The sequence below is a fragment of the Drosophila hydei genome, unplaced genomic scaffold (assembly GCF_003285905.1).
Source record: "Drosophila hydei strain 15085-1641.00,03,60 unplaced genomic scaffold, DhydRS2 tig00008135-arrow-pilon, whole genome shotgun sequence".
Classification (NCBI taxonomy): Eukaryota; Metazoa; Arthropoda; class Insecta; order Diptera; family Drosophilidae; genus Drosophila; species Drosophila hydei.
The window spans coordinates 831,508-853,074 of record NW_022045844.1 but is presented as its reverse complement, the minus strand read 5'-3'; the positions used below and the strand labels follow the sequence as shown (position 1 = coordinate 853,074).

Sequence of the window (21,567 nt, the reverse complement as noted above, 5' to 3'; positions counted from 1 at the left end):
GCATTTAAAATAAGCTCAAATAATCGCCAAATAATTGCTCAGATCCGTCCATTGATGTCATTGCCTCAGTAAGTACCTCAAATATGCTCATGCATCATTTCGTTTCACTTGGCGCAACTAAACGTGGCCAATAACAAATTTATCTGATATTTTTAAATTTATAAAAAAATATATAATACTTTAGATTAATTACAATAGATAAACGCAGGGTTATTCCCATTTGTCAGCCTTGAGTGTGCTCTTTTTATGCAATTTGACTTGCATCTTTAATCAAAAGAAGTCGAGCGCAACAGATTGCGTATAATATATATTTCTGATATCTGAAGATCGATGGCTATACTAGCTCAAAGGTTGAGGCAGATATAGTTGTTTCCTTAATTGCAACAGTCCAAGTGGGCGTGGTTATATATTATTGTCGATAAGCTGAAGAAGCCAGTAGATAGTATAAGCTCCGTTCTGCCATGTGCCCAGCAGACGTAGTTATATGACCCGGAGAATCATATTTAAAACAATAACTTTAAGTTATACATTTTCCATTTGTCAAGAATTATGTTACAATCAATTTACACACATATTTTGATTAGCTCAAAGCTACGCCTTTGATTCTAAAAACATTAACAATGAAATACAATTGGCATTTACTTTGCGATCACATTTATTAAGTTTCGTATTTGAATATTTTTTTTCTCACAATTTTACATATTACACAATTCACTTGTTTGTTTTGTTTTCAGTTTGTTTGTTTTGTCGTTTCATCACGAGTAACACAAAAATCTCTTAAACGAATTTTTAATAATGATATATAAGCGAAATCAAATAAGTATAGTACGACAATATATATAATACGTTTCCAAAGAGTGAACAACTTAAAATTAACATAATGATTTAAATCGGGCTTTCGCTATGCATATGCAACATTCTGTAGCATACATTTAGGACCATATATATATATATATATATATATATATATTGATATGCATATATATATATACAGCTTGTAGCGCCATGCTTCATATATATTTGATATTCGAAATATACATATATATTTATACACATATGTTGTTTTGTTGCATATGCATAACTTTCATATGAATATCCACTGATTGTTTACAAAATTTGCAATTTATAACTAAATGAGTTAAGTTATCGTCACTTTTCTTTTGTAAAAACAATTACAGCTTTAATAAATTAATTACGTTGACATTGCGTGGGCTGCTTTCAAAAACATTTCTCACAAACAATTTTGTTTCTTACTTTTTAGCTGTATGAGTTTTAGTGTATGTGTGTGGGTGTGTGGTGTGTGTATATATAATTTATATGTATATATGAAAAATATATATGTTTATATGTATGCAGTATATATGTAGTTAAACTAATCTGTAACTAGGGGCTCATTTGATGAATATGTTTCTCAGTTTTCACGTTAAGATTTCTTTCTTTTTGTTTTTTCGTTTGAAATTAACCGTTATACAACATCTATAATATATAATTAACTTTTCTTTTTTGATGTTTATAATTTTTACTATTTTGCATTTTCTTCTTCTTTATCTTCTTTTCGTGTTTACATATATAGAAATCAAATTTACGCTCCATTCTTCAACTTCTTCATATATTATATATAATATTCATTTTGGAAGAGAGACAGAGAGGGCTTTGAAAAAAAGAATAGAAAACAAACAATTTTCAACGATTTTCGAAACATGGTTTCCAACTTGCGCTTAAATGCCTTAACACACAAAATATAATAATAATAATTATAATAATAATAATAAACAGAATTTTTCTTCTTTGCTTTTATATTAATTTTGTTGAATTTACTTTTTGTTGACGTTTACTTGTTTCTGTTTTTTCTTTCTTTTTTATGTTACTCTTTTTGTTTTTTCTTCTTTTTTTTGAGTAAACTTAAGTTAAGACATAATTTCATTTACTTAATTTACTAATTACTCTAATCAACGCTGCGTTCTCCTCCTTTAGGCGGTCATTGTCCGATTTGTAGGCATCGAGTTGCTGGATTTGGATTGGTAGAAAGTGCAGCAAAAGTAAAAGAAAATTAAATTAAATTAGTAAAAACAATTATAAATGATACAAAAATAAACAGCACATTGAAAGAATAGAATTGAGGGGGTATATGGATATTAGATAGCTTATCTATAAATAAATATATATCATGCGATTTAGTTGAAAGCAACTCAGCAACAACAAGAACAACAAACAAACAATTAGTTGAAACATAACTGTATTTAGATATAGATATAGATAAATATATATCCATATCTAAGTCTTTAATATCTAGAACCTCGTCTCTTTAAAACAACGCCCTAGAATGACAGAATGACAACCAGGAAAACGAATCATAAATACTTAAGATTACAGATATATATGCTTCTATATGTGTGTGAGGCACATGTACGATAAGGATGCTTGGTTCCTGTGGCCGAATACGAAATGTCGAGCATAGAACACAGTTTGTCTAACTGACAAAGGTGGATATTCACAGAGAAGGACAACAAACAATAAACAGAATTTTTGCAAGGAATTACAAATGGTCAAACGTTTATTTTCGTAACTCTGATATAACTGTTATATAGATATAGATAGTTGAGATAAAACACACACAGACACATGAGTATAAAATTTGTTTGGCAAAAAACAGTTTAACAATATTAACAACAAGGGAACAATTTTGGCATATAGTAAAGTAAGTATAGTTATACATTAAAGTAGGTATATAAATATATATACAGCCGAGTGTTTCAAAACCGTAAAGTAGTCCAATAATCTGTGTGTAACACGATAGCAGTATAATTTTGTAAAAAGACATTTGAAACACTCCCCACATAAAACAATATTTATAACTAAGTTTGCTTAGAAAATTTAGTTTAGCTCTTTTTTTATATTGATATATATATTTTTTATTGGTATTATGCAACAACAAAACAACAGCCAGCTCATATATATGATGCAGGTTTTCTTCTCAGTGCAAGTGTGGATCAATTACCGTTAAGCTCATTGCATATAAGAAAGGATACTAGATCTGTGCTGATGGTGCCGCGACCCTTTGTCAGTTGTTGGTGTTGTTGTTGCTGCTGATGTAGTAGTAGTTGTTGTTGTTGCTGTTGTTGGGCAGCCTTTGTTGAGCTTTTTGGCTATAATCCTTGAAGTTGCGATGATTTTGATTACGAGTATATGCGATATTTGTGTGGATATATGTGCTATGATATATATGTGTATATGCTGAATGCTTTCAATTAACAAGTATATTGGCTAAAGTGTATGCGATGTATATATAATATTGTATCAATCGAGCTGTAGGCCTTAGAGAACAGCGGTGCCAGCGGTGCCAGCTGTGCAAAAGTGCTCAGTTGCCCCTCGCCAAAAGTGTGTCAACTTAATTTTTAAGCTACAATACATTTAATTATTGTTACACGTTGCGCGCAATATAACAATGCAAATTATTTCATTAATAATAATATTTTTATATAATAATAATAATAATAATAGTAGAATCTAATAAGTTTTTTGATTAGTTGTTCGCTTGCTGCTGGCACATCAATTGTTGTTCGTGTATCTTTGAGATAAATAATTTTAACTATGCTAAGTGTACTGCTCTTTTATGTATATTGATGTATGCATATATAGAAACGATGACGATTACGATTGCGATTGCGATTGCGATTACGATTACGATTACGATATTTGATTTTGCTGTTTTCTACTATTTGTTAGGTTATATATGTATGTATTTTAGTTTTATTTGAATTTGTTTGCTGTGGGTTGAGCTAAGTAACTGTAAACTGTTGCCTATTTGCTTTTGGCCAGCTGACTTTGGGCCGATGTTGTCAACTTAGAGACGACGCGCGTGAGGGCACGATTCTCGGCACGCAGTCGGTCGTTCTCAGTCTTTAGCTTCTGCATGAGCTAAAACGACACAACAACAGCGAGTAGAAGAAGAGAGCGAAATACATACAAATATTTGTTGTATGTTTGTTGTATAAATAAATAAATATGATTGTTTTTCGTATCAATACATTTCGTTTCGTTTCGTTTTGTTTCGATTCGATGGATGAGGCGCGCGTGGGAAGAGAGAGAGAAAAGAAAACAAAATTTGAGTGAGCGTATTTTCTGAAATGAGCGCATTGCGTTAATATTAAAGAGAATGGCGTGCCAAAAAATAAGAGCACGCCAAATGAGTAACGTAAAACGTATAACGTATAACGATAAACGTATAACGCATGGATAGTGTGTGACCAAATCATAACAACAAATAGCTGACAATGTGATTGGCGAGAAAGAGAGTGAGAGTGAGTGAGTGAGAATGCGAATGAGATCGAGACAATATGGACATATGAAACAATGAGACAATGAGATATGGATGAATAGTTTTGTTGTTCTACGAAAACAAAACACACAATGGAGATACATGTATGCTGATGATATAGTACAGATGATTGTTTTTGGATATCGGTTGGGTGGTTCAAGAAAATCAATAATTAATCAAGGCAGCAGCTTATGTGCAGCTATCTCTAGTAAAAATAATAAACAAAATTATAAACAATTGCAACTGTGCCGTCGTAATTGTAAAAGTGGCCAAAATTATAAAGCGAGAGGTAATGAAAATATATACATATATTATTCGATCTGTAGCGTTTGTACGATCTAGATGCCTTTTAACTGGGTGCGATACATATGGTCGGGGAAATCGAAACGAAGTACGGCTATAACAAAATTGCTTAAGAAATTATGTTAAGGTTATTGCAGTAGGAAATTAACAGTTAGGCAAGGATCAAAAAGATAAGCAGGGGACTCTTAAGAGGGCCGCTTAAGCCAACTCGTTCAACATGCGGCAGGTGAATGGATATTTAAAATAAAATTTAATTAAAATATCAGTAAAAAGAAGTGTAGAACTTTCGGCCAAATTATAAAACAAAAGCAGAAATCAGAAATCAAAACAGTCCTGAAATGGTTGGCATCTAACGAAACGGGTTGCGATACCTGGGATACCATTTACAAAAAAAGGAAGTCAAATCAAATTACAAACAGCATTCAGGCAGGAGACGTTAACTGTTATCGGTGGGTGGGCGTTGGGGAATGTTTTGGATTTGGAACACATTTGTAATTACCTTGAGCTCTTCTTCCAATTCGGAAAGCTTGCGTTCCATAGCTCTTCTCTCACGTTTCTCAATCTCAGAGAGTGAATTTTTAGTGGTCTGCGAATGTGGAAATGGAACAAATTTTGGCGTTTGGTCTTGCATTTCAATATACTAAAGCATGTGGGATAACGGTATCGTGTCATACTGTTACTGTTGTTCAGTTGTTGTGTTGTTTATTTTTGGATGTTTTTTTTTTGTTTTTATTACAGAAACAGAGAGCGAGAGCGAAAGATACAGAGCGCGAGCGGCAAGCAGGCAAAAATTTTGATTTGAGCCATGTCCTAAAGCGACTCAGCAATATTTTGCTGCGTTGATAAAGAGGAGAGTGTATAAGAAGGGTTTCTTTGTGTGAGTATGAGTGTGTCTGTGTGTTTGTGATAGCAAAAGAGCGAAAGAGATCACAGCCTGGCCCTCAACAGACGGGCGGCAGATAGAGTTAGACAGAAATTGAGCTGTGGTTTGTTTGTGCGTTGTTTTCTTTGTTACTGCTGAGAGTTTTGCTTTGTTTCGTTTGCACAGAATATTTTGTTGTTGTTGTAGTGGGCGTGGCATGTTAGTGGGCTTTTTACTTACGGCATTGGCAAAGCGCTCGATCGTTGCACGCGTCTGCACCGCTTCGTCATCCTTTTGCTTGAGCATTTGCTTGAGCTTGTCGTTCTCCAATCTAAAGGTGAGATAAGAGTAAATCGAGTTGTATATAAAGAGAGCATAGCCTGAAGTCATACATTACAAATGAAATAATAGCTAATGACATCTTACATACTTTCTGCGCTGTAGATAGTAGTCCAGTCCAAACGAACATTTCTAGGTCAATATGCTTATTTTTATATACTCTGAATATTCTCTGAAGTTTGTTTTATCATTGCCAACGTCTTCTGCTGGCAGCATTGCAGCTACTCTTTTTTTTTTTTTTTTTTTTTTTTCGTTTTTATTTCTTTATTTTGTTGCAGCTTATTGTCTTAGACTCTATAGCGCATTTAGCTCTAAACCTTAACTAATGGGAGGGCAGATATGCCAATTATTCTGCACTTGTAGCTACTATCTTAATTAGTTCTAATATTGTCTAGAGGATGCAATCTCTTCAGTCTTCGCCTATTGTTGTTTATAGCCAGGTTGCTTGCGAGATGGTTAGGATGCGCTGCAAGTCTGTCCGCGTATCTTGAACTGTGTCGCCCAATGAGTTCAGCAACTGTGGGAATTGCTAAATCCCTATGTAAGACTGAGTTTCTTACAAACCAGCTGGCTCCAGTCCATCTGCGTAGTGCTTTATTCTGCAGGGTCTGAATTTTGTTCCTTGTAGTCTTCGCCGAGGAGCCCCATAGAGAGATACCATATACGAAGGTTGGGACAACTATTGCCTTGTAGATGGCGGCCTTGCTGCTGTAAGACAACTTGCTTGAAGCTCTCAGCATCCAGTCGAGGGTTTTTAGCTTGCTTTTGCATTTTGAGGTTACTTGACTTATGTGCGCTTTAAAAGTCAGCCTTCTGTCAAGAGTGATACCAAGGTACTTTACTTTTGAGGCTTTGGGAATAGTGGGCCCCAATGCAACGCTTGGGCAATCTCCTCTTCTAGTGGCGAAGGTAGTATGTACAGACTTTTGTGCATTAATGGTGATACACCACCGTTTTGCCCAGCGTCCGAAAGAGTCCAGATATTTTTGTAGTGAGTCTGAAGCTTCTTGCGCAGATACGTGACGTGATAAGATGGCGGTGTCATCTGCATAGGTCGCTATGAGTACTGCATCTGTACTTCCTATATTTGGCTCGGGAGTTGGCATATCTCCTGTGAATAAAGTATAAAGTGTTGGGCCTAGAACACTACCCTGTGGTACTCCAGCCATAATTGGTCTAGTCAAGGATACTGTTTGCCCCCTTGACACTTGGAAGGTTCTTCCAATAAGGTATGAGGATAGCAACGCGAAAAATGGGGCTGGAAGGGTGGTCCTCACTTTCTGCAGCAGTCCCAGGTGCCAAACTCGATCAAACGCCTGTTTGATGTCTAAAAAGACGGCAGAGCAGTACATCTTTTCTTCAAAGGCTCCAAGGATATGGTGCACAACTCTGTGAACCTGTTCCGGTGTTCCATGCTGTCTCCTGAAGCCAAACTGATGGTTTGGAATGGCCTCCTGGCGTCCCAGATGTGTCAGTACTCGTTCCAGAAATATTCTTTCGAATATTTTGGAGAGTACTGGCAACAGGCTAATTGGTCTGTACGACTCAATTTCTCCCACGGGTTTGCCAGGCTTAGGAATCATCACAATCACGGCGCGCTTCCAGCAGGCTGGAAAGTGCCGGATGCGGAGCATGGCGTTGTACACCATAGTTATGTAGTCTATGGTGGAGTCAGGCAGTGCTCTAAGGACTCTGCCGTTTATTAGATCATATCCAGGGGATTTTTTTGCCTTCACTCTTCTGATGTGTTCAAGAACCTCTTCTTTTGTACATCCAGTTATCTGGTCTTCAGCTGGGAGGGGCGAGAGAACGATGTCTTCTGTTGCTTCGATTTCTGAGGCCTCTGCGGTAATCACCGGCGTGAATTGGTCTTGAAGGTGGTTTGCAAAAGCCTCAGCTTGAGCTTCGTCTCCAATGTGCCAGGAACCAGAAATGCTCCGAATGGGATGACGTCGTATTGGCTGCCGTTTGAGCTTTCTTGTAAATTTCCATAATTGAAACTCTGCGTCAGTGGGCGATTCAGCTCGTACCAGCGCATCGCTGATACACCTCTTTTGAAGCAGGGCGAGAGCAGCTTTAAGATGCCTCGTGGCTTCGTTGTACATGGATTTGGCATCAGGCGTGCGTAATCTTAACCAGCGTCTCCTGGCCCATCTTTTGTGTATTAGTAGGTGTTGGGCCTCCAAGGTGAGGGGGATGTTGTACGGAGACTGTTGTCTTGTTTGGCAAGATGGTGGGGCGGCTTGGTGCGCAGCTTTGACTATTTCTTCCTGCAGTTTGTTTGCTGCGTAGTCCACGTCTTCAGGAGTGTTAAGTTCCATTTCTATGTGCAAAGAGTAATGGAGCTCGCGCCTAAAGACTCCTAAATCTGATCCTGCTGGCAGTAGTTGTTTCCTAATGGGCAAGGGCTGTGGCTGCGCGTGGATTGTGACTATTAGTGGCAGGTGGTCAGAGGATAGGTCCAAGGATTCTTCAATGGTCAATTGCCGGTCACAGATGCCTTTGTAGACAGCGAAGTCGATTGCCGAGGGCCTGTGTCCATTAATTGGGTAACGGGTGGGGGCTCCAGTCGCCAATATGCTGAATTGTAAGTTTTGAATCGCCTCAAATATGACTTCTCCGCGACGATTCGCACTATTGCTTCCCCAAAATGGGTGCCATCCATTCCAGTCGCCGCCGATGAGGGTCTTATTCAACCTTTGGCCTAGAACCTGTTCCATGTGATGATCACACAGACCAGTGTTTGGCGGAAGATAAATTGACGCAACTTCGATCGCTCCAATAGACGTAGGCAGGGTGATGGCTGAGACCTGCATTGTTGCGTTGCAAATTGGCAGTAAAGGTGTATGCGGTATTGTTGCTCGTATGAGGATTGAGGATCCACCAAAGCAGTTTGCTCCTTCACCATGAGCCTGATAGTGTTCGTATCCGAAAATTTGTGTAGTGGGGCACTCATGAGTTTCTGTTATTAACATTATATCTATGTTTTCTTGTGAGAGAAACGCAGCCAGTTCCTGAGTCTTGTTTCTCAGGCCATTGGCGTTCCAGATACCCACACGTAAAGCCATTATTTGTAGGCAAGCTTGGTTATGATGGCCATTAAACTGTTTAGCATGGTTGCTTGTTGGGATTGTACTTCTCGCATCGCTTTGAGCTCGGCATTAATTGCGTCAAACTGACGTTGTTGTTGCTGAAGCATTTCAGTGAACAAAGTGTCACTTGTGGTATTCTTATTTGACGGTCCACCTCTAGCGGCCTGTGCGTAAGAAACACCACTAATAGGCGTTGCAAAGCTCGTGGCTTGGGTAATGCTCCGGGGCCTTGTAATTTCGGAAGCAGTACTCGGACCCGTAGACGGTGTTTGTGTGGGACTCCTTTTTTGTGCTGGGGATTGCAATTTGCGCAACCGCTTGTATACTTGGCAGCCCTTATAGTTGGCTGGGTGCTGTAACTCACAGTGCACACAAGTTGGTGCCTGGTCCTTTTCGCGGGTGCAGTCTTTGGATGCGTGTTTCCCGGCGCAACGCACACATCTGGGAGCTTTGTGGCAGTAGCGTTGTGTGTGTCCAAATTCTTGACAGCGATGGCATTGTGTCAGGTCGTTGTATCTTCTTGGCAGTTCCACTGTGCAGCGTTGCCTGCAGACAACTCGAATGTCCAAAATTTCTTTGTTGTTGGGGGCCTGAGCCACGTCAACAAAAAATATATTTAGCGGTGTTTTGTCCATACGGCTCAGTGGGTTGTGCACATTTGTAATTGTGTGGCCTTTGGTTTCCAATTCCTTTTTAATTAGTGTTGTATCAGTGCTGGAGTGAAGCCCTTTGAACACGACTCTATATGGTTTGTCCTCCTTAAGCTGGTAGCAGTGGAACTCCAATTCCAGCTTAGTAAAGTGGTCTATAACTCTGCGATAGTCCTCACTGCATTGGGTTAATACACCTATGTTATTCTTCTTTGGCTTAATTACGTATGATTTAGCATCAATTACTTTATCTATTATCTGTTGAAGTAGGGCCACAGACTTGATGTTTGGACACCATATGGGGGGCGGACGAGGTTTCGGTGTAGTTTGCTGGTCGGTCAATACTGGGGCTTCTGGAGCTACAGGTGATTCGCTGTAGTCTTCATCTTCTTCTACGAGCAGTGAAAATCGATTTTCTGATATTAATGCTGCATTGCTGGTGCTTGGTTCGTCGAAGATGAGCCTTTTCTTGATGGTTTTTGGTGAATTTGGCTGTTTACGTTTCGTGTTTTTGTTGTTAGTGATGCCTTGCACGGAGGCGATATCTATTTTTGAGTTTATTGGCATGATGGAGGCTTGCCTATTTGCCATCACAACGTTAAGCTGGGCTTGCATTTCTGCATTTACCTTTACAGCTGTAGCGAGGTTATTGACATTAGATGTCATCGCGGATTGTGCTTTTGAGTGCAGGCGCACTCGCGCCAAGCGACGAAATTTCGTAAATTGCAATTAAAGCAATTGAGTTACGCGGAAGCAAGCGATAAGAAAACGCTGCGTGTGCGGTTTTTGTTGCTGTTGCGTTGAAGAATGCACCGCAAAGTTCTATTTTTAGAACTCTGCAGCAGTAGAGCTTAAGCGAAGGCTGTTCGAATTCACGTCTTTACAGGTCGAACGACTGATCGCGATTGCAGCTACTCTCTAACCTAGATTCTCAATTCTAAAGCTCTCTTCTAGGAATTCGCCCTATCAGACGCTGCAATGAGTTTGCCTTCCTCTTACAGAAACATAAAAATTATATCTCGTTCCCAACTGCTTCTCTAGACTTGTCTCCAAAACATGTACTTGCCCTAATATACACTTCTCCACATTGTTTGCTTTAGCTACTCATACTCACCTGGCGGCTTCCCAGAGCGCCTTATAATCGATGGCATCGCCGTTTTCCGCTTTGTCGCTGTTGCTGGAACTCTTTGAGTCGCTGCCGGTGCTCGCTGTCGCAGTGCTTCCAGTGCGCGAGCGTGAGGTGCGCTCACTGCCGCTCTGCAAAGCAAAAATTCAAATGATTGCATTAAATATTTGTTAACTATAAATAGAGTATGAACTAATTAATAATAATAATCTTTAAATTTACCACCTGCAACAACAATCAAGAACATTTCACCCATTTGCTTACTTCGTAGCCCTCGCTCTTCTCCGATGAGGCGCTGATCGAGCGCTGCGCCGCACTGCGGGATCGCGTGCGATTGCGCGACTTGCGCTCCTGCTCCCGCAGCGAATTGCTGCGCGTGGCTGCAATGGCTGCCACCGTGGCGCCCGCGCTGGTGGGCGTGTTGCTGGCCGCGTTGAGGCTGCTGTTGGACGTGGACAACGACTTGGTCTTGAGCAGCCGTGCACTGGCCGAGCCCTTGAACGAGTTGGAGGAACTCAGTCCAGGTGACTTGAAGCTGAGCGAGGCAGTGGTCACGCCATTGTCATAGCTGCTAGAGTAGGGGCTGACGTAACGATGATCGCTGCCATAGCTGGATGTCGAGGCGCTGGGATAGCCATAACGCGAACTCTCGTAGCCACCGCCGGCTGTGGCATTCGAGCAGCCAGTGGATGAGTTGGAAGTGGGGCAAGTGGAGTTGGAAAGAGCAGATGCTTTAGATTTGCCATAGCTATTGCCGTTATGCTTGCTAATTACGATGTGGTAGTGATTCTGGTTATTGCCTGCGGAAGCCTGCAACTGGTGCAGTTGGTAGTAGCTGCCGTTTCTATGATTGCTTTTAGCTGAGTTCGAGTTGGATGTGGAGGCGCTGCCTCCGGATGAGCATGTAGAAGCGGATGAGCAGCTGCTTGAAGGCGGCTGATAAGGCTGATGATATTTGATGTAATCGTAGCGATTGCTGCTTCCATTACCATTTGTATAGTAGCTGCCTGACGAGCCACGCCCACCAGCACTACTGCTGCCCCCGCCACCACCGTAGAGGCTTTCGCGTGAGCTGTAGATGCTGGTATAGGGGCTCTGATAGCTGCCATTGCTGCTTCCAGCACTGCTGCTCGGATAGTAGCCCGTGCTCAGAGGCCGTGAATTGTAGCTGCTGCCATTGTAGTTGTAGGCGCCAGTCGAGGAGCTGCTGCCCCCCACACCAGTGGCACCCATTCGGGAGCTGGAGGAAAGCGAACGCCGTCGACTGGGCAGCGGCGCCTGTGTGCGCGGTCTCGAGCGAAAGGACATGACGTACACACGATCTCACTAATTCCCTCTCTCACTCTACAGAGGCTATAAAGAAATCGGTCTTTAGTATACGCTAAATTGACCACAAAATCTCATAAATCAATCGACACCGCTAAATTGCAATTACGCTTCAAAAACAGCTTGCAAGACCAGAGCAGAACCGAATCAACAGAACTTTTGCCATTTTCAAAATTTCCATTAAAGAATTTGTACAATTCAGTATTAAGAAGCGTACGAAATGTTCGTGAATTTCATTTTCTTTCTTCTTCTTTTGGCATAAACAAAAGTGGAAAAACAAACAAATTTTGCTGTATAAAGTGAAACGATCTCTAAATTCGAAAAGGAAAACGCAGTATTGATATATGGAAAGCCCAACCGCCAACGCTTCAGTTCCCTGCCATCCTCTATCGATCAACAAAATGACGTCAAGACATAAATTTTGACATTCTGTTTTAAATTTGCCGCAATGCGGTAGGAAAAACGTTTCCCCAAGGTGTGTGTGTGCCTGTATGTGTGTGTGTGCTGTTGTTGGTTGTGTTTGGGGAGGTCTGCTGCGTTTGTCGGTTTGTTCCTACATAAGTTTTATAATAATATTGAAAAGACATACAAAAGGCACTAATCTATGGCCAGGAGACGCCCTGGCGTATTCTGTTTATTTACTGTGCGGTGTTAATGTCTTAAGTTGATGCTTCACCCACGCGAGTGTGAAGCAGACATGAGGAACAGCGGGCTAACTAGTCGAAGAAGCTATTATAAGCATTATGCAACTCAGAAATGCCCTGTATAAATATATGGCAATAAAGGCCTTTTATGAAAATGTATTTTAAAAAATCTGTAGCTCATTAACTTAATGGATAGATTTTTAGAAATTTTTGTTAGGTATAATTCTATTAATTTCTGGTATTAGGAATATATTAAGTAAAAAAATGAGAATCATTAATAAATGGTCAAAAATTCGTTATGTATTTCTGCCGATGTCTGCGCCTTTCACTAATACTCGACTATATTTTTATAAAACAATCTGAACTGTTATCAATCGCCACTAATAACAGTAAATATTTCATATCAAAACTCATTTAATTAAGAAGCTTTCAGATAAAAGATCTTTTTCTGATAAAACTAAAATTCTGCACATTTCTCTAATATTTATATGTCTTTCACCTAGCATACCCCATCAGATTTCAAGCAGAGGGTACAACATCGTTTCATTTAATCAAAATGTCGAGTGCATTTAATTTATGACTCTGCTGCTGTCTCCTCATATATTGAGCTATCTCAAGCTAATTTAGTTTCTGTCCATGAATGAATCTTAGCTGCCAGGCACAAGTCATTTTACGACCTATTGCATCAATATGGAAATGTTTTTTTACGACGCGACTTTTTACAATTTTGTAGTAATTTCACAGTAAACTTGGCTAACACAGCAGATAAAACATTTTTAAAAAACAGTTCAGGGCGCTAAATAAATTGATGCCAAGATCAGGGGGCAAGTTCTATGGGATTATGAAATGATTTATAAATAATAACGTACGAAAATGTTTGAAAGCTTTATGAAGAAACAAATAACATTAGAATAAATTGAACAATTCTGTTCTATTGAATTGGTTCGTCTGCGATACTTCGAATAGCAATAAATTTGTGTGCAAATTGTTAACATTTGTTAAATAGTTGCTGCTTCAATGCAAACTTTTCGAACTTTGACCTTTAACACGCGCACGAACGCAATCAAATTAAAAACTGATCAAAATATTTGACCATATATAGAGAGCAAAAACTCAAAAACTTGAAATGCCCAAAGCAAAAATTAAATAAAAAACGAAATTTGTGCGCAATACTCCAAATATGGGAACAACAAGACGTTCGTTCAATTGAAGACCAACAACTGGCAACACACATACAACTTGCCCCCGCCTTGTGGCGACTCTCAAGAGTCTCGAGTCTCGAGTCTTGAGTCTCTCAGATCTCGGATCTCTGGTAAACTGATAGCGAATATGGCAAATATCTTTTGACACATTTGACAGACGCTTGTGGTTAGATTAAATCAATGCACTCGTCCGTATTCAATTGTGATTTACTTTTAAATAATAAATTTATTTGAATTTGTTGCTGTTTTTGTTGCTGTTTAAATTGTTGCTGTGGCTATTGATCCGTTACGTTAGCCGTATAAAACTCAACTGTGCGAGCCAAGCAAAGTATTGAAATGTTTTATTCGAAAACCGAAAAAAAAACTTGGCGCACGATCAGAAATAGTAAGACGCAACAGAGAGAGTGAGAGGGAGAGAGTGAGAAATAGACAGAGAGAGAGAGAGAGAACGAACGTCACAAGTTAAGAGAAGTTCTCTTTAAGAGAAATCGTATGAATACACAGCATACGCACGAAAAGCCGGAAAAGCGCTGACAAAACTGAAGAAAATGATTATTATATAGCTATATAGATACACGTATGTGCGTCTATCAAATATGAAAACAAAGAGTTGCAGCTGCTGGGAGGAAAAAGCCTTGGCAGCAATGGACATTATTTGTTTCACTTGAATTGCGCACACCAGGTGTGTGAGTGTGTTTTACCTGTGTGTGTGTGTGTGTGTGTGGTAGCTAAATTTAGTAAATCGCACACTTATTTGGCCCAATGTCCGAGAAGCAAATGTGCTAAACTATGCTGGGGTCAGCCCCCAGGCAACAACTGGGCCAAAAGGCGAAACAGTCAACGACACGTGACACATGTCAAAGAGAGCGACAGAGTTGCAAGAGGCGCAACTGGAGAGCGGAGAGTGGAAAGTGAAGTGCTTGCAACTAAATTTAAATTTGAAAGTTGCAGCGTTTCCTACCCTAAAAGAACACAATCATAACTAGGCCAAAAAGTAAAAGGAGGAGGGAAAACGTTCCTTCTAAATATAGCACATGACGGCTGCCCCCAGCGCAGGCTGCTCCTACCTCCTCGACGAGATGCTCTCTGCGAGGAAAGTGCAGCCGGCAGGGAATGAGGAAACAAATGCTTAAACGAGAACTACGAAATGCAAAATTGCAAAATGTATAAATTTAGCGACAAATGCGGCGCAAATGTTACACATTTCGTTTGCCACAATACTGTGGCCGGCTAGAAGACAGAAGAGTGGTGCAGGCAGGCAGCATGCCACGGGGAAAACAAAGTTCAATGTACGTGTGAGCGACGTTGTGTTTGGGGCGTGCGGCACCTCTAAGTGGGCAATTTGTTGTGTGAAAAGCGCATTGTGAAAGTGCTTAATAGTTTTTAGCAACAACTCATACTAAATCGTGGCTATATATATGTCGAAAGAACACTTGACATCGTCAATCAGTTTTAATGCTTGACACGATTAGGCAAAACGGATTTAGTTAGCCATTAAGCAAAAGAAATGTCTTCAATATTGTCTCTTAATTGTTAATCTGGGAGATTTCAACCATACTCTAAAAGTTGTGAATAAATCTGTTTATTGCTTGAATGGATTTGAAATACTTCGGGTCAAGTTTAGAGACAGGAAAGTACAAACAAAATATGATATTTTTTTACATGATTATATCAATTATTTTAAGTTTATAGCTCTATAATATTTGTGGGGTCATATAATACTGACTGGTCAGAAGAACTTCTAAAGGTCCATCAGAAGGTCTACCTTTTCTTCAAAGGGAATCGGGAATAATTCATTTATCTATCAGTTTTATGCTTGAAACTGAGTACAAACTTGAATGTCACAAATCAAAACAGTTGATGAAGCATGATGAATATATGCTCATTGATTTGATATGATGGAATAAATACTCAAAATAGGCCAAACTTGTTTAATAAAGTTCAACTATCAATTAAGCCAAGCAAAGAATATAGAAATTCAATATGAAACAAATATCACATGTGCGCACATATATATATATTATATAGAATCTATCAGACTTTATGACGGACAGGCAGGCAGACAAACTGTCTGCCGAAGAGCAGACCCCAAGAGATGCATTTAGAAAATGTGACAGTTTTATTAATGGTCAACAACGGCATTTGGTCAAATGTTTTGAATAAATTGTTAACAGGTTCGCTGAGCAGAAATGAAAATCAAATTCTTAAATATTGTCACAAATTGGATGTGCACTAATAGTTTTGACCTCGGCCATGAAAGGATTTGCAGTCTCTGCACACTTATCATTCACAATTGGAGCAATGGCATTCACAATGCCACGTGCATACGTACTGATGCGGCTTCTTCTTCTTTTTCTCAGCGCTTCTTCTAATGGAAATCATAATTTAATTTTTTCATTTTTGCACAAATGGGTCGCCTGCTAATTGGAACAGACAGAGCTCGGGCAGAGCAGCAGCTACTTTGAAGGACGCACGGGACTGTCTAAAATTGTGACAAGGTGTGACGAATATATAAGTGTGTGTATAAGAGTGTGTGTGAGTGTGTGGCGTGTATGTGTCAGTTGCAGTATTGACTACGCATTTAGGTAGAAGACAGGGCAGCTGTTGTGCGCCCAATTTTTGCCAAGGTGCGAAAATAATTATGTACTAAAATATATGTTCCAATTGTTCTTGATGTTGTTGTTGTTGTATAGGTATATAGTCAAAAATATTTACAAATATATAATTAGCCATGTTCCGAATTGCGAATTCGTTGAAAAGCGCTCGCAAACGAAACTGAAAAGCTTCAACGTATTCCGAGAATTGTTCAAATTGTTTAAGATTTTTGAATTTTCGACATATGTGCACTATTTTTAAATGGGTTTTCATTTCGATTTCATTATTTTGAAAGAGCAATCAATTGGAACTGATTTAATCTATCTTTAAGCTAGTCTATATTAAAATCTTACACAATTCGGAACAGGCTTACGTATGTTATAACAATTGAATTTATTTATAGAATTATTTTTAGTTATTCAATTTACCTCCTTCTCCTTATCCTCGTTGTCATTGTTAGCCGTTTCATGTTGTCGCTCTGGATCGATTTCCTAGCAAAAGATTTACACACATTAGTTTGACTAATTAGCATTTGATCTAAATATAGTTGACATGAGCGCATGGCTCATTTAGTTTGACAGATGGCCTGGCAATTAGCAGACAGGCAGAGATGCCAAGAGATATAGAGAACGAGATTCACTTACATCCATATCGATATGCACCACACCCGTGGATCTGCGCTTGGGCTTGCGACGTCGCTGTATAACAGTCTGTGTGCGATTATCATTCTCCTTGTCGTTATCTAAGGAAATAGAGTGAATTATAACTAGTTGAGCTGTGTGTTTTTGGCTGCGTCTTTGTTGCATTACCCTTATCTTCATGGCTGGTTGCCGTCGCATGGTTGGCACTGGATGCAGACGTTGCAGAGTTGTTGGCTGTCGTGGCAGTTGTTGTTGCTGTCGCAGTTGCTGTTGTTGTGGCAGTTGCCGGCAGCGTAGACGTCTCATATCTACGCACTGGTGGCGTTACATAGGCGCTGTTATTAATGCTCTCACTAGGCGCCGAGACAGGACGACCCACAGAGTTGAGCGACTGATTGGAAGCATTGACTGTAAAGAATTTTTATATTAAATGCGAATCTAGCACAGTTTAGTGGCAGTTAACTTACGCGCATTGGGTCCACTGCTGATGCGACGCTGGCTGCCCGCAGTGCTGGCCAGATTGACCGCTGCCATGACAGCTGGCGCGCTGGGTATGATGGTGCTCTGGTTGGGCGGGTAGGTGCCACCGCTGGTGATGTCCTCCAGCTTGAACTGCACAGTTTGTAAAATTAAGCAAGTATTAATTAAGTTTTCTATAAAAGGCTGGATATAGTTCATCTTTATATAATATATATTCATTCATTTGTTTGGTTGTTTGTGTGCATGTGTTTTTTGTTTCATTTTTTGTTTTTCATTTTAAAGCTATGCTGGTAATGTTGTTTTATCTGTTGTATATTAATACATTGCTGATTATTATCGAAAATGTTGTTTTTTAGTACAAAATTTAGTAGTCAAAACGCCAGAAACCTTGAAATATTATTCCAAAATAGTTTTTCTTCCTTTCAACCTTCATTTACTTTAGTTTCCAAATGGTGCAATTTCAATTTATTTTATATTTAATATTTAATTTAAGCTAGCATGCAATTGTTTTTTAAATAATATTAAATAAATTGTTTTATCGAAGCATTGTGCCTAAACGTTATCTCAGTCCAACAAGAATATTCATATACTTTCATATTATAAACAATTAAAGTTCCCCATCAATAAATATTAATAAAACATACGGTATACAAATGCTTAATTAAACAAAAGAAAGCAAGCCATACATAGCAAAAAGTTAATAAGCGTTAATTAATGAATAATATTCAATGGGCAGACGCATTTAGGCATGTATATATAATATATATGCACAAAATAATGTTCATTAGCCGAATGTGCGATATCATGTTTCGGAGAGTAAATATATATATGCTACAATTAAAAACAAATACATAAATACATACATATACATATTTATACATAGGATAGTTATTCACATTAAGAGGCAGATGCATAGCAATCGAGACAGGCGATCATGAATAATCAAATAAAAATTTCAATTAAAAAACAAATATGTAACTTATGAGAAAATAAAAAGAAAAACAATGTTTAACAGCTACAATAAAAATACAAACAACAAATTCATTCAATGCGAAACCCTCACAATGAAAAATTCTGTACAATTGCAATTATATTGATATGGAAATACGGTATTATGAATAATACTATAAATATATATTGTTTATATAATTCTATAAATATTTTAAATTTCGCATGGTAATCACCTTCAGTAATTGCGCTTTTATTGTAAGGGTACACGCAGCTTCGGTGCACCGAAGTCAGATGAATTTGTTCAGATAACATTTATTAGGGCTGCAAACCGAATTGAACTCAGATTTAGAACAGAATTCTTTCCATGTCAGTTGGGTTGCGCAGCCCTGGTTTAATAATTTTATATACTCTACACTAAAAGAAAACATGCTACACTTAAAGCTTAACAATATCGCACACTGTTTGGTTTTTTATAGAAGCAAGTCGAAATAGTTTTGTGGAGCGTACCAAACGGCTGTTCTTTAAGGTCTGTTCGATTAACGGTCAGTCGGATTGTCTGTTGTTGTTGTTGTTTGTTGTTGTTGTTGTGTGCATACCTTTGAGCCCGCATCGAACTTGAGACGCCAAGACGGACGTCGCTCAGCTGCTGATATGGATGTGCTTGAAGAGGAAGACGTTGATGGCGCCACAACAGCAGCAGCAGCAGCAGCAGCACTCGCCGCACCACTAGCACCACCTGCACCACTCTCCATAGTGCGACGTGCGTACAAACTGAGCAACGAGTCGCGCGCATTAAAATCTGCATGTGCAGCCACTGGCGAGACCGTATCCGACTTGCCATCCGCATCCTGGGCAGATCCGGCAGCTGAGCTGCTGCTTAGATTGCGCTTATCACGCAATCGCACAGGACTCTCTAGACTACCAGGCGTTGTTGCAGGCGTCGTTGTCGCCGGTTTGCTCTCAGCCGATGCTGCGGAGGCTAGCGGCAACTCTGTGGGCCTAGCAGGATTTGATGTCGATTCGCTGCTGGTCTCGGTATCCGTCACATGAGTTTGCTTGGCAACTACTGGGTCAGTCTTTACTTGTTTGTTGCTGTTCGACTCATTATCTTCTGCTTTCTTCATGTCCTGATCAGTCTCTGCCTCGACGGGCTTCTCCCGTCGAGAGACTATCGTATAACTGGCACTGACCGCCGTCTGCTGGTCATCCTCGACAGCTGTATCATCACAGTCATCATAGGATACGCGTGTGGCTGGCGGTGCAAGTGTGAAACTAGCGGTGGTATCGGCGATGCCAACCACAGCTTCAATTATTTCAGAATCATCCGCTGTGGTTGTCGTCCTGGGTATTATGGCTGGTGGCGGACTTGTGGGTGGTGGTGGGGGCTGCGCCTCTTGCTGGCTGCTGTCGTCAATGTCGTTCTCACTGATGTTGTTGGCTGTTGTAATTGTTGTTGTTGTTGTTACAGTTGTTGTGCTTGGAGTTGCTGTAGCTGGTGTTGTTGTTGTTGTTGTGGTGGAGCTTGTTTCATTCTGTTAATAATATTAGTTGTGGAACAAATAAAAAAACAGTTGACCTGCGCGTTGTCTTCAAAAACAAAAATCAAATGGCGTTTCTGGATGAGTTTCTTTTCTTTTAGAGGGTAATCAGTGGACAGGGGCTGAGGGACACGCTAACGATCATAAACAGTTTGCGATAAACGATAGAAGACATACATACGACATACGTAGTGTGCGCCGGCACTTTGATATACTTGTAAAAAAAAAAAACTCTAAACGCATGCAAATTGTCACATGCACAAATACATAAATAAGATGTATATATAGTATAATAAACTGAGCAATCAGTTATATATATAAATAAGTTAACTTAAAATACATACAATTAATTACACTATTCGCTTTGATGAAATCAGACTAATAAAACGAGCTACTCTTATATCAAAAGTATAAAATCTGCAGATAAATGAAAATTTTGATTTTAATTTTGATTTTCATTGTGATGAACCGTTGCAAACGCGGCGTTTTGGGCGAGCGGCGGGCGTTGGGCGTGGCAGGCGAAGGCGGCGTTTGCGAGGCATTTACTTTCAATTTGATCAGCGGCGCAAGAATACAAAGAAAACGAACTCGGATGCAGACTCGATCTCAAACGCAAACGCAAACGCAGTAAAACACACAATTTGATTGGCGCTCGGTTTTGATTGTTAAGTTTGTTGCAGCTGAACGCAGGCTAAATGAGTGCTGATTGATTGATCGACTGATCAACTTTGATTTGATTTGATTGATGAGTGAACACGCTGATTGAGAATATGAACAACTAAACTACAGTTTCGGATTGACTCTGCTTTTCACACACGCTATGCAAGCAGGCAAAGTACTTGAAGAGTTTATCATCAACTTAAGTCTCAAGTGTCGCTTGCTTGCATAGTGTTTGGGAAACAGAATTGGATTGGTTTTCACTAAGTGCTACCATAAAGCTTAATTTCTTTAAAACTAGGCTGAACAAACATGCTCACGCACACACACATACACACACACGCATATATAGTGGGTGGGATACATGAAATTGACAAACACCAAATTTGATATGTGCGCAGTGAGAACACTAAACGACTGCAATGATATGAGATAGGAATTCGGAGACTGAGCGCGAGAAAGTGAGGTGTAAAACTGCACACACACTCACTCACACACCCAGGCACACACACACACGCACACATAAATATGGCACTCTTTATTTGTGGAGGGAACAAAACACAACGAATACATTAATGGGAACACCATAACCATAAGCAGTTGTTGTTGTTGTTGTTGGTGTTGGTGTTGGTGGTGTTGTATGACATCGTCTGTATAAATGCTTAAATGAAAACCTCTTTTCAACTACGTATAATAACTATATATTGTATATACATCTAGTATATATTTATGCTGGATGATTACGTGTGTATGGCTCTGGCTGATCTACGATATTTGCTAACGATCTCTTGATTGATTTCGATGTGTGTGGATTTGTTGGGTGAGATTTGTTTCTAAATTGTT

The 21,567-nt window shown here is 39.5% G+C and overlaps 1 protein-coding gene across 17 annotated transcripts in view; it reads right to left on the bottom strand.

Annotated features, from left to right (window-relative positions):
* Positions 1-1,868: 1,868 nt before the first annotated feature.
* Positions 1,869-21,567, bottom strand: part of LOC111598703 (protein phosphatase 1 regulatory subunit 12A) — a 37,965-nt gene continuing 18,266 nt past the window's right edge. For 8 of the 17 annotated variants that reach the window (XM_030225669.1, XM_030225667.1, XM_030225670.1 and 5 more), the window contains 8 exons: positions 17,566-17,710; positions 17,267-17,506; positions 17,102-17,199; positions 16,886-16,948; positions 10,679-10,821; positions 5,724-5,814; positions 5,121-5,207; positions 3,519-3,918 (listed from right to left, as the gene is read on the bottom strand). In XM_030225669.1, the coding sequence (XP_030081529.1) occupies positions 3,802-3,918; positions 5,121-5,207; positions 5,724-5,814; positions 10,679-10,821; positions 16,886-16,948; positions 17,102-17,199; positions 17,267-17,506; positions 17,566-17,710 (984 nt within the window). In that variant the 3' untranslated portion in view covers positions 3,519-3,801. Of the gene's footprint in view, positions 2,008-3,511; positions 3,919-5,120; positions 5,208-5,723; positions 5,815-10,678; positions 10,822-10,954; positions 11,356-11,679; positions 12,075-14,073; positions 14,173-16,885; positions 16,949-17,101; positions 17,200-17,266; positions 17,507-17,565; positions 17,711-19,125; positions 20,016-20,411; positions 20,430-21,567 lie in introns of those variants that run through there. The other 9 variants (XM_030225678.1, XM_030225679.1, XM_030225680.1 and 6 more) reach the window with 8 other exon arrangements.